Raw genomic sequence first — 13,677 nt, 5'->3', positions numbered from 1 at the left:
TAATTATTTGATTATTTAAAAATATATTTATATATATGATTTAAGTGATTTTCATGATTGATATGTGTGAATTTTATGATTCATGAAGTTGAGTGGTTTATATGATTTATAAATGAATTATGTGGGGTATATGTTGTTGTGAAGTTGTTATGTTGTTATGACTTATTTTATTTTTAAATAAAATAAGAATATGATAAAGAAAATAAAAATATTAGAATTTGGGCTGTGTTGTGAGATGAGTAATTTAGTAGTGAGAAGAGTAAAAAGGAGAGATAAATAGACAGACATAAGTTAGAAGAACAGTACGTACGTTTTTGGAGAAAAAGGGAGTAAAGTCAGAAGAGGAGAACAAGAGAGTGAAGGCTGCGATTCTGCAATTACCAGGTAAGGGTGAGACTAATTTTCAATATTATTAAGAGTATAATTCTGTAGAATGAATTTAGCATGATTAGGTTGAGTTTTGGTGAGAATTGAAAATTAGGGTTAAGACCGAATTTGATGATTGAACCATGAAAAGATGTTAGATTGATGCAAAATTAGTGTACAGACCTTAGATATTGCCTAAGATGATAATTAGATGCTATTTGGATGAAAGAATCATGAAGATAGGTGAAAAGTTGTAAATTTTAGGTTTTTGGCCGTACTGAAATTCATCGCTCGAAACTACGAGCAAGAACACTCGCATCTGCGAGCCAGGACCCAGAGCTCGCCACTGCGAGCAATGCAACTCGCAACTGCGAGTGACTTGTAAGCTCGCCATTGCGAGCAGAATAGCTCGCCATTGCGAGCAAGGACTTAGGGACCCCAGAAATGCACGCTTTGCCCGCCACTGCGAGCAAAGTTACTCGCCACTGCGAGTTAGACTGTTAGTTGCCCAAAATTGTTCTGATGCGATCTTTTCGCACGTGTAGACATGAGTTGACCTTAGAAGTAAGAAAGAGAGTTGCTTAGGATACTTTCAAAAGCTCCAAAAGTCTGTCCAGGTGACCGAGATTAGTAGTGATGTTGCATGAGTGATATTATGATGCTTTATGATAATTATGTTGATGTAAATCATTCCTTAGATGATGTTAATGCATTCAATTGTTATAATATGCTGTATCTTGCTGCTGTTTTCTGCTGTTGACTATTAATGTCTTGAAGCTGCATGAGTCGGTTTATGTTGTCAGAATGTAAGAAGTTGTCCATGATTATGAGTTGTATAAGTTGTCCACGATGTTGTCTAAGTTGTTGGAAGGTTGAGTCCATTGCATACTCAATAAAGTTGGGGGCTTTAGGCCCGGCAGCCATTGTGCTCATTAAAGTTGGGGGCTTTAGGCCCGGCAGCCATTGTGCTCATTAAAGTTGGGGGCTTTAGGCCCGGCAGCCTTTGTGCTCATTAAAGTTGGGGGCTTTAGGCCTGGCAGCCTTTGTGCTCATTTATGTTGATGATTGGTACCACATGCATTTGCATATCAAGAAGTTTCATGATGGTTTAAGTTGTTAAGTTGTTGAGTTGATAGAGTTGCATTGTCAATATGAGTTGTGTTGTCAAGTTAAGAGTTAAGTTAATTATGACTTAGTGATGATATTTAGTACTGGTATTTGATGATTGTTTTTGATTATGGAATGAAAATATGCTAAGTGTTAAATGTTGATATGTCGATAATATTTTATGTTGTTTAATGCATTTTATTGAATTATATGCTTAATGTATTGACTGTGAAATCTAACCCCTTCTGCGTATATGTTGCCTCGACCGTGGGTAATGTGCAGGTAACAAAGATTAGAAGTGTTCGTGAGAGGATTCCTCACTTGTGTCTAGGTGCTCTGATACGTAACGGGATGGGGCTTGCCTTCTTATCTATTTCTTACGTGTCTTTATGAACTTTTCACGAATAAGTATTGAACTAATTTACGAGATTTTGATAAGGCCTGCGTGCCAAGACTTTAGTATGTTGAACTATTTTCCGTTGCATGATTTGAGATTTTGATGTTGAATTTGAGAGATAATTATTATTATTATCCATTTTATGTTTTAAAAGAAGTATGTGACATTCCGTTTGTGATTTAAATACTCTGATTTATGATGAAATTTTTATGTTGGGAAAACGGGGTGTTACAATTGGTATCAGAGCAGGTCGGTCCGTCCGGCCAAGTAGTTGAGTCGCGTTGTGTCGTATTACAGTTTTGTACTGTATTTAAGTTGTACTTATTGTTGATTGGTATGTAGAGAACCAATACCTGGTATGAACTGGTTGGAGTACAACCATGTTCGTATTAATTGTTTTAGTAAGTTGGTGTATTTCTTTTCTTCCGAAGTAGAAAGTGGAGTAGAGTTTTGTCTACTAAGCAGCTGAAGCAGTTAGCACGTGATGAAATTTTGATGTTTTCGTTGATGGCGTCACTATCTATTGAGAATCAAGCAGTGAGTGATAAGTTGCAAATTGTGTGAGGATTTCCCGAAGTTTTCCTGAAGAGATTGTTGTTTGATCTTACCGGCACATCAGGAAGTGTCTGCCGCCGGAGAGAGAGGTTGAATTTTCTATTGATCTTGTTCCGGGAACGAAGCTTGTGTCTATGACACCTTATCGTACAGCTTCTGAGTTGGAAGATTTGCTAGAAAAGAAGTTCATAAGACCAAGTGTTTCACCGTGGGGAGCGCCGGTATTGTTGGTTAAGAAGAAAGATGGAAGTATGAGGTTGTGCATTGATTATCGACAACTGAATAAAGTAACTATAAAGAATAGATATCCACTTCCTAGAATTGATGATTTGATGGACCAGCTGGTGGGTGCACGTGTGTTCAACAAGATTGATTTGAGGTCGGGTTATCATCAGATTAAACTAAAAGATGAAGATATGCAGAAGACGGCTTTTAGGACGCGATATGGTCATTATGAATATAAGGTGATGCCTTTTGGTGTGAGTAATGCGCCTGGCGTGTTTATGGAGTATATGAATCACATTTTCCATGCATTTTTGGATCGCTTTGTGGTTGTGTTCATTGATGATATTCTGATTTACTCCAAGACAGAAGAAGAACATGCGGAACATTTGAAGATTGTCTTGCAAGTGCTGAAAGAGAAGAAGTTGTATGCTAAATTGTCTAAGTGTGAATTCTGACTGAATAAAGTAAGTTTTCTTGGCCATGTTATTTCTGGTAGTGGTATTGCAGTCGATCCATCTAAAGTTGAAGCAGTATCACAATGGGAGACTCCTAAGTCAGTTACAGAGATTAGAAGCTTTTAGGGTTTGGCAGGTTACTACCGAAGATTTATAGAAGGATTTCTAAGTTAGCACTTCCGTTAACGCAGTTGACGTGTAAAGGTAAAACCTTTGTGTGGGATGTTCATTGTGAGAACAGTTTTAATGAATTGAAGAAGCGGTTGACGACGGCTCCAGTTTTGATTTTGCCGAAACCTGATGAACCTTTTGTGGTGTATTGTGATGCGTCCAAGTTGGGCTTAGGCAGTGTGCTTATGCAAGATGGTAAGGTGGTTGCTTATGCATCGAGACAGTTGAGAATTCATGAACGAAATTATCCTACTCATGATCTTGAATTAGCTGCAGTTGTATTTGTGCTTAAGATTTGGAGACATTACTTGTATGGTTCGAGATTTGAGGTGTTTAGTGATCACAAGAGCTTAAAGTATTTGTTTGATCAGAAGGAATTGAATATGAGACAGCGAAGGTGGCTCGAATTGTTGAAAGATTATGACTTTAGTTTGAATTACCATCCGGAAAAAGCCAATGTTGTTGCGGATGCCTTAAGTAGGAAGACTTTACATATGTCTGCTATGATGGTTAAAGAGTTTGAATTGCTTGAACAGTTTAGAGATTTGGGCTTAGTTTGTGAAATGTCGTCTCAGAATGTTAAGCTAGGTATGCTGAAAATTGATAATGATTTCTTGAAAAGTATTAAAGATGCACAGAAAGTTGATGTTAAGTTTGTGGACTTGTTGGTTGCTAGTAATCAAACTGAAGATGGTGACTTTAAGGTCGATGATCAAGGTGTGTTGAAGTTTCGAGGTAGGATTTGTATTTCAGACAATGATGAGATGAAAAAGATGATTCTTGAAGAGAGTCACAGGAGTAGCTTGAGTATCCATCCGGGAGCTACGAAAATGTATCATGACTTGAAGAAGTTGTTTTGTGGTCTGGACTGAAACGCGATGTGGCACAGTTTGTGTACTCTTGTTTGATTTGTCAGAAGTCGAAGGTAGAACATCAGAAACCTGCTGGGTTGATGACACCGTTAGATGTACCAGAATGGAATTGGGATAGTATATCCATGGATTTGGTGACGAGTTTGCCGAATACTCCTAAAGGGAATGACACTATTTGGGTGATTGTTGATAGATTGACGAAGTCGGCACACTTTATTCCGATTAATATTAGTTTTCTTGTAGCTCAGTTGGCGGAAATTTATGTTCGAGACATTGTGCAGCTGCATGGTGTTCCTTCAAGCATTGTGTCAGATAGAGATCCAATATTTACCTCTAGATTTTGGAAAAGTTTGCAAGAGGCTTTAGGCTCTAAGTTGAGATTGAGTTCGGCTTATCATCCTCAAACAGATGGTCAGTCGGAAAGAACGATTCAGTCACTCGAAGATTTGTTGAGAGTTTGTGTACTTGAGCAAGGTGGAACATGGGATAGTCATCTCCCGTTGATAGAGTTCACTTATAATAACAGTTATCATTCAAGTATTGGAATGACACCTTTCGAGGCTATGTATGGTCGGAGGTGTAGGACTCCGTTGTGTTGGTTTGAAACAGGTGAAAGTGTGGTTTTAGGACCAGAAATTGTTCAACAGACTACTGAAAAAGAAAAAATGATTCAAGAGAAGATGAAAGTGTCGCAGAGTCGACAGAAGAGTTACCATGATAAGCGTAAGAAAGACCTTGAGTTTCAAGAGGGAGACCATGTGTTCTTGAGAGTTACTCCAACGACCGGTGTTGGTCGTGCATTGAAGTCAAAGAAGTTGACTCCAAAGTTTATTGGTCCTTATCAGATATCTGAGAGAATTGGCACGGTGGCTTATAGAGTTGGCTTGCCACCGCATTTATCAAATTTGCACGATGTGTTTCATGTGTCGCAGCTGAGGAAGTATGTTCCAGACCCGTCACATGTGATTCAGAGTGATGATGTGCAAGTTAGAGACAACCTTACGGTGGAGACCTTACCCTTGAGGATTGATGATCGCAAGATGAAGACGTTGAGAGGCAAGGAGATACCTCTAGTGAGAGTTGTTTGGAGTGGAACGACTGGTGAAAGCTTGACATGGGAGCTAGAGAGTAAGATGATGGAGTCTTACCCAGAGTTGTTTGCTTAAGGTAAATTTTCGACGACGAAAATTCTATAAGTTGGGGAGAGTTGTAACTCCCGTCTTAATTATTTGATTATTTAAAAATATATTTATATATATGATTTAAGTGATTTTCATGATTGATATGTGTGAATTTTATGATTCATGAAGTTGAGTGGTTTATATGATTTATAAATGAATTATGTGGGGTATATGTTGTTGTGAAGTTGTTATGTTGTTATGACTTATTTTATTATTAAATAAAATAAGAATACGATAAAGAAAATAAAAATATTAGAATTTGGGCTGTGTTGTGAGATGAGTAATTTAGTAGTGAGAAGAGTAAAAAGGAGAGATAAATAGACAGATATAAGTTAGAAGAACAGTACGTACGTTTTTGGAGAAAAAGGGAGTAAAGTCAGAAGAGGAGAACAAGAGAGTGAGTGCTGCGATTCTGCAATTACCAGGTAAGGGTGAGACTAATTTTCAATATTATTAAGAGTACAATTCTGTAGAATGAATTTAGCATGATTAGGTTGAGTTTTGGTGAGAATTGAAAATTAGGTTTAAGACCGAATTTGATGATTGAACCATGAAAAGATGTTAGATTGATGCAAAATTAGTGTACAGACCTTAGATATTGCCTAAGATGATAATTAGATGCTATTTGGATGAAAGAATCATGAAGATAGGTGAAAAGTTGTAAATTTTATGTTTCTAGCCGTACTGACATTCATCGCTCGCAACTGCGAGCAAGAACACAAGCATCTGCGAGCCAGGACCCAGAGCTCGCCACTGCGAGCAATGCAACTCGCAACTGCGAGTGACTTGTAAGCTCGCCATTGCGAGCAGAATAGCTCGCCATTGCGAGCAAGGACTTAAGGACCCCAGAAATGCACGCTTTGCCCGCCACTGCGAGCAAAGTTACTCGCCACTGCGAGTTAGACTGTTAGTTGCCCAAAATTGTTCCGATGCGATCTTTTCGCACGTGTAGACATGAGTTGACCTTAGAAGTAAGAAAGAGAGTTGCTTAGGATACTTTCAGAAGCTCCAGAAGTCTGTCCAGGTGATTGAGATTAGTAGTGATGTTGCATGAGTGATATTATGATGCTTTATGATAATTATGTTGATGTAAATCATTCCTTAGATGATGTTAATGAATTCAATTGTTATAATATGCTGTATCTTGCTGCTGTTTTATGCTGTTGACTATTAATGTCTTAAAGCTGCATGAGTCGGTTTATGTTGTCAGAATGTAAGAAGTTGTCCATGATTATGAGTTGTCTAAGTTGTCCACGATGTTGTCTAAGTTGTTGGAAGGTTGAGTCCATTGCATACTCAATAAAGTTGGGGGCTTTAGGCCCGACAGCCATTGTGCTCATTAAAGTTGGGGGCTTTAGGCCCGGCAGCCATTGTGCTCATTAAAGTTGGGGGCTTTAGGCCCGGCAGCCTTTGTGCTCATTAAAGTTGGGGGGCTTTAGGCCCGGCAGCCTTTGCGCTCATTTATGTTGATGATTGGTACCACATGAATTTGCATATCAAGAAGTTTCATGATGGTTTAAGTTGTTAAGTTGTTGAGTTGATAGAGTTGCATTGTCAATATGAGTTGTGTTGTCAAGTTAAGAGTTAAGTTAATTATGACTTAGTGATGATATTTAGTACTGGTATTTGATGATTGTTTTTGATTATGGAATGAAAATATGCTAAGTGTTAAATGTTGATATGTCGATAATATTTTATGTTGTTTAATGCATTTTATTGAATTATATGCTTAATGTATTGACTGTGAAATCTAACCCCTTCTGCGTATATGTTGCCTCGACCGTGGGTAATGTGCAGGTAACAAAGATTAGAAGTGTTCGTGAGAGGATTCCTCACTTGTGTCTAGGTGCTCTGATACGTAACGGGATGGGGCTTGCCTTCTTATCTATTTCTTACGTGTCTTTATGAACTTTTCACGAATAAGTATTGAACTAATTTACGAGATTTTGATAAGGCCTGCGTGCCAAGACTTTAGTATGCTGAACTATTTTCCGCTGCATGATTTGAGATTTTGATGTTGAATGTGAGAGATAATTATTATTATCCATTTTATGTTTTAAAAGAAGTATGTGACATTCCGTTTGTGATTTAAATACTCTGATTTATGATGAAATTTTTATGTTGGGAAAACGGGGTGTTACATATTGCATGAGGTCAAGTCCTCCTTGGAATATATTATCAAACTCAAAGTTTTTTCCTACTCCAATTGGTCTGGACGCCTAGTTTTCCTAAAAAAGAAGGGTTAGTTCTAGATCAAAAAGAGGAGGAATGAGTTGTGATTTGTCAAGAATATATTTTTTTGAAAGATATTTCTTTTGACACAAATTTTCTTTGATTTTTGAAGATTGGGCAGAGACAGTTCTGGATGATGATTCCCCTAAAGGTAGTAGGCAAAATTGTTAATTTTTTTTGTTAGGGGGCTAAAATCGCAACTTTTTAAAAGTTAAGGGTAAAAAAATGCATTGAAGTCTATTTTTTAAGTCCATTCTCCCTATTCTTGCTTCCCAAGCATGATGAGTTTTCATGTAGGGATCTTAACTTAGACTTGTCTGCGTTATCTTCTCAAGTCAATGAGGTCCAAGTTATTTAAGTCTCTCTAGAGTATCCAAGTGTTTAAAGTCTCCAGACTATCCCTTTGAAAAAAGACTGATGTCACTATTGGACGTTGTACATATAAATGGTTGAGTTTGAATCAGAGTAATTGATGATGCTTTATCATGTCATGTGTTTAGGTGTTTTATCGAGTCTTGCCACTTTATCTTATGCTTTTATAATATTTTAGAGTGAGTTATCTCAGTGCTTTGAGACTTGGTATTTAGATTGATCCATTCATACGATTGTTGTGTCTAGATGTTTAATTTGGATTTTTATCTTATGTTTAGGTCATCCAGACGATCAATCACATTCAAATGATTGATTGATTTTCTTATGTGATTTTTATCATGTTTCAGGGTTTCTACACCCCAAAACATTTTTGTAACGCTTGAGGTTGACAAGGGCGGGGAATGATCGTCGATTCACAAGACATGACAATGAGGGGCTCTTGACACCTTCTAGGCAAACTGAATCCACGTCTGAATGAGAGGGATCCAGAGTCCGTGCATGTATGAGACTACATGGTTGAAAAAAGGCTTATAAGAATTGTTTGAGATAATTAACAAAATCATTAAATTGTTACTCTAATTTTTTTTCTTCTTCTTCAAATTGTACTACGATTCCGCTCTCTTCCTCTCCAATAAGTCTGTCTTAGTTTTTCTCTTTAGGTTTTCTCTTTCAACTTCTTCATTGAGGGGTGGTTTTGGGTCAATTTTTGACCTAAAATCACCCATCTTCATCTCTCTCTCTCTCTCTCTCTCTCTCTCTCTCTCTCTCTCTCTCACAATTTAAATAAGTGATTTTCACATAAATCTAGGTTTTTTTCTTCGTGATTTCGTCATCTGAGTGTGGTGGTGTGTTGTTTGTCGTCTTGTACGACATTGTTTGATTTCCCATCTTGTTGCGGTGTTCATTTGATTCATATTAAAGATCAACTATTCAATCAAAGATTTGGGCATCAACGTTGCAGATCCAAAACTTGTGTATTCCAATAACTTTTATTTTATCATATATTTTTGTAAGCATTATGCTGTTATATGCTATTAACTTGAATGTTGTGAGTTTGTTCGCAGATTCATCCTTTACGTTTTTAACGGTATTGAATGATGTAATCTATCGATTTGAATGAATGAATATCGTTTTATTTTTATAAAAAAAAAAAAAAAGAATTGTTTGGGATGTTGTTTGAAGAAAAAAAATAATAAAAAAACACTTTTTTTTTGAGTAAACTATTCAATTGGTCTCTCTCTTTGTACTAAATTCTCAAATTGGTCACCGACTCCATTAATAACTCAAAATGGTTTCTGTCTTTGTCAAACGTTTCTCAGATTGGTCCCTGACTCTATTAATTGTTTTGCATTTTAAGTTATTAAGGTACCAAATAAGATCCAAAAGACATTATGCCATTAACCGCCGAATAATATCCAAAAGACATTAAACCATTAACACTCAAAATACAAAACAAACTAATAGAGTCAGAGACCAATCTGAAAAATATTTGACAAAGACAGGGACCATTTTGAATTATTAATAGAGTCAGAGACCAAATTGAGAATTTGATACAAAGACATGGACTAATTTGATGGTTTACTCTTTTTTTGTAAGGAAAATAAAGAGAAAACGAGGGATCGAGTTTAATTGCAGCAAACAAATCAATGACAATTCGTTGCCAATAGCTTGGACATCGTACGATCAAGATTAAACAGTTCAGATTTCCATCTAAAAATTTAAGGGTTAATTAAGTTTTTGGTCCCTATAAATATCTGCAGTTTTGCTTTTAGTCTCTATAAAAATAAATTACACTTTTTAGTCCCTACAAAATTTTCCGTTAGGGTTTTTAGTCTCTGTTAAATTAAAATTTGTTTAATTATGCTTAAAATTTTAAATTTTTTAATGATTTTTTACATACTTGTTTAAAGCATTATAAAACGCTCCGCCACAATAAGTTAGCTCAAAATTTTATTTTTAGGTCCAAATTTTCGTTAGTTTTATCTTGAATTTTTGCCATTTGAAAAAAGTTATATTTAATTCATTACATGTTAAAAAATTCTAATTTTTTATAAAAGAGATTATTATAATGTTCTTAACATGTCTGTCAAAAATCATTTAAAAATATAAAAGTTTAAGTATAATTAAACAAATTTTAATTTAAGAGGGACCAACACATACTTTTAGTCCTTGTAAAATTGAAATTTGCAAAATTGTGCTTAAACTTTTAAATTTTTAACATATTTTTTACATACTTATTTAGAACATTATACAAAGTTCCTCCGCAAAAAAGTAACTCAAAATTTTATTATTAGGTCCAAATTTTCATTAATATAATCTTGAAATTTTGGCTTTTAGAAAAATTCATATTTAATTCATTACATGTTAAAAAACTAAAAGATTTTATAAAAGAGTGTCTTACGATGTTATGAACATGTATGTAAAAAATCTTTCAAAAATTTAGAAGTTTAAGCATAATTAAACAAATTTTAATTTAAAAGGGACTAAAAACACTAACCGAAAATTTTGTAGGGACTAAAAAGTGTGATTTATTTTTATAGGGACTAAAAACAAAACTGCAGATATTTATTGGGACCAAAAACTTAATTAACCCAAAATTTAATATCAAACCAAAATCAAAATATGACTAAAAATCTCATCCGTTTGATCAAAATTGGAAGGTTACGAGGTGTTGACTGTGACTAAACTTGATTGAGGGTGTGAATAGCAATTTACTAAATTCAATTCAATCATCCCCGTTAAACGAACGCTACCGTAAGCAAAAACCTTGAACTTAAAATCTCAAACCCCTCTTTCTCATTTTCAAAACCTAACAGAAAAAAATCCCCCTTTTCCCCAATCACTACTCCATCACTTTCTCACTCGCAACAATGTTCGGATCTTCATCCTCCACCCAATCATCATCCTCCACATCAGCATTCTCATTCGGATCCTCTCCATTCGGATCCCCCTTCCCCAATCACTACTCCATCACTTTCTCACTTGCAACAATGTTCGGATCTTCATCATCACCCAATCACTACTTATTTAGAACATTATACAAAGTTCCTCCGCAAAAAAGTAACTCAAAATTTTATTATTAGGTCCAAATTTTCATTAATATAATCTTGAAATTTTGGCTTTTAGAAAAATTCATATTTAATTCATTACATGTTTAAAAACTAAAAGATTTTATAAAAGAGTGTCTTACGATGTTATGAACATGTATGTAAAAAATCTTTCAAAAATTTAGAAGTTTAAGCATAATTAAACAAATTTTAATTTAGAAGGGACTAAAACCACTAACTGATAATTTGGTAGACCGTTCTTGCCAATTCTGACTAGGTTGTGCCCTATCTGCTTCATCGTTCTGCTGTCTGGTCATGTTTGACTGGCAGGCGGAACTTGCCCCTCTCTCCACACCTGCTGCAATCCCATCCAGAAACAGTAACGCAGCTGCAATTGTTCCGACACAAAATGTTTCTTCTGCTCCAATTGCTGCGCCTGTGCAGACTGCAAAACCCACCTTTGCACAGGCTCTACGGGGTGCTCCGTCAATTGCTGATCCTCTCCCGTTGCCCTCGATCCATGGAGAAACTCTATCCGTTTCAATTTCAACCACAGCTTACTCCCGGGGGTTAGATTTCTGTAAAATTAATCTCCGTGGTCGTTTGGTTTTGAACCAAGGCGACAAACCGTATGCAACCAAAGATATCACTGCCAAACTACAGAAGTTATGGAAAGTTAAAGGACCATGGCATATGCTCTCCCTTGGCCGAGGTTTTTATGAATTCTTCTTCGCATCGCAAGAAGACATGCGCACGGTTTGGGCTGCTGGCACCGTAAACTTGAAACCGGGGCTGCTCCGACTTTTCGAATGGACAAAAGACTTCAATCTGCACACCCAAAGACAAACTCACACCCAAGTATGGATTCGGTTGTGGGAACTTCCTCAAGAGTATTGGATGGAGAGGACTCTATATGAAATTGCGGGCGCAGTGGGGACGCCGTTACTGATTGATAACGTCACAAGGAATCGACTGTATGGACATTACGCACGAATCCTCGTTGATTTGGACCTTTCAAAAAAAATTTTTTACGAGGTGATGGTTGAACGGGAGGGTTTTGCTTTCCCCGTTGCTATTGAGTACGAGGGTCTTCCAGAATTCTGCACGCACTGCCATAGCATTGGTCACAATATTAATTCATGCCGTCGATTACACCCCCGAAGAACGGAAACACTTGAGCAGCCACCGATCGTTGGAAAGAAAACTATTGATAACGGTAAGCAGCCGGTTCACTCGCAAAAGCCGAAGCAAACTTGGGAACCGAAGGATAACCCGGAGAGCATTGGGTCCTCAAAAGCGTTTGCAGCTGTAGACGTCGATCAGCAGGATGACTCTATTCCCGCACAACAAAATGTTACAAGCACAGACCCTCATGATTTGTCAGTACCGAAAAATGCAGATGACAGAATTACTGAGTTGGTTTTGTTGGACAATGATGTTACTGTTCCCGCACAACAGCTTGTCACAAGTACAGAACCTCATGATTTGGCAGTCACGCAAAATACAGATGGCAAGGATATGACAACTGAAATGGCAACTGAAATGACAGATAAGGATATACAGAAAGGCTTAGCGCAGGACACAACACAAATGGAAATACCTCAAAATGCTGTGAATGATGAGTTTGAAACTATGTGCACATTTGAGGCTCAGTCCGATGTCCCTACCATGGACATACAATTAGAAACCACAACATTGGAGCAGGTAATAGATACAGAAGATACAAGTACACCTCTCCGAATTACCCTTGAAGCCGCAGAAGGGGCCACATTACAAGTTGCAGCTGAAGGTACGCGCACAGACCGGCTGCCTAGCAATTCAATACATGTGTTGGAAGAGATAACTGCTGATGAGAATATAGGCATGACTGATGGTGGAAATCAGGTCCCACCCGTACAACAGCATGTTAGTAGGAACATACAAAATGGTCTTGATTTATGGGCCAGAATCCGTGAATATGATCAACGAATGGCTGATGAAGGCTTCACTCAAGTTCTTACCAAGGCGCATAAGCAAAATCGTAAAAAGCAAATCCTTGGCACGCCCTATCAAACCCGTGCAAAGGGTGGTCTTCCATCTTCCAAATGATTCTGTGGAATGTCCGTCTCAGCTGTGCGGACAAGTAGGCGAATATGGGTCATGAGATTCAATGTTCTATTTGGTTAGATACTCTTCCGACTGTTTGTCAGTTGCATATGGATTTCTTCGTGATAGAGTTGGTTTGTTTAACTACAGATTTTCTTTGTCTGTAGTAGTTTATTTCAACTTTTTCTGTTTGTTTTTTCTGAGGGTTTTGGCCTAGTCCCCCCTCTTCTTGTATATATTTTTCCTTTTTTTGAATAAAATTTTAGAGTTTGGCGGCATAGGACGGAGGTTTCCCAGATGCCAACCTAGCTGGTATGTCGGTGTTTCTTCCCGATGTCTGCCATTACTCCTTGCTTATCAAAAAAAAAAAACTGAAAATTTTGTAGGGATTAAAAAGTGTGATTTGTTTTTATAGGGACTAAAAACAAAACTGAAGATATTTATTGGGACCAAAAACTTAATTAACCCAAAATTTAATATCAAACCAAAATCAAAATATGACTAAAAATCTCATCCGCTTGATCAAAATTGGAAGGTTACGAGGTGTTGACTGTGACTAAACTTGATTGAGGGTGTGAATAGCAATTTACTAAATTCAATTCGATCATCCCC

General features: G+C 36.9%; 1 protein-coding gene across 1 annotated transcript; it reads left to right on the top strand.

Moving 5' to 3' along the window:
• The first annotated feature begins 11,295 nt into the window (after positions 1-11,295).
• LOC146906346 (uncharacterized) lies at positions 11,296-13,068 on the top strand. Its single transcript, XM_085728796.1, has one exon. It carries the CDS (start codon positions 11,296-11,298, stop codon positions 13,066-13,068), a length of 1,773 nt encoding a protein of 590 aa, XP_085584922.1.
• The last annotated feature ends 609 nt before the right edge of the window (positions 13,069-13,677 follow it).

The sequence above is a fragment of the Medicago sativa genome, chromosome 7 (assembly GCF_051527215.1).
Source record: "Medicago sativa cultivar Bolivia chromosome 7, Bolivia_mono, whole genome shotgun sequence".
Lineage (NCBI taxonomy): Eukaryota > Viridiplantae > Streptophyta > Magnoliopsida > Fabales > Fabaceae > Medicago > Medicago sativa.
Note: the sequence above shows the minus strand (reverse complement) of the source record. Positions and strands in the feature narration are given on the sequence as shown.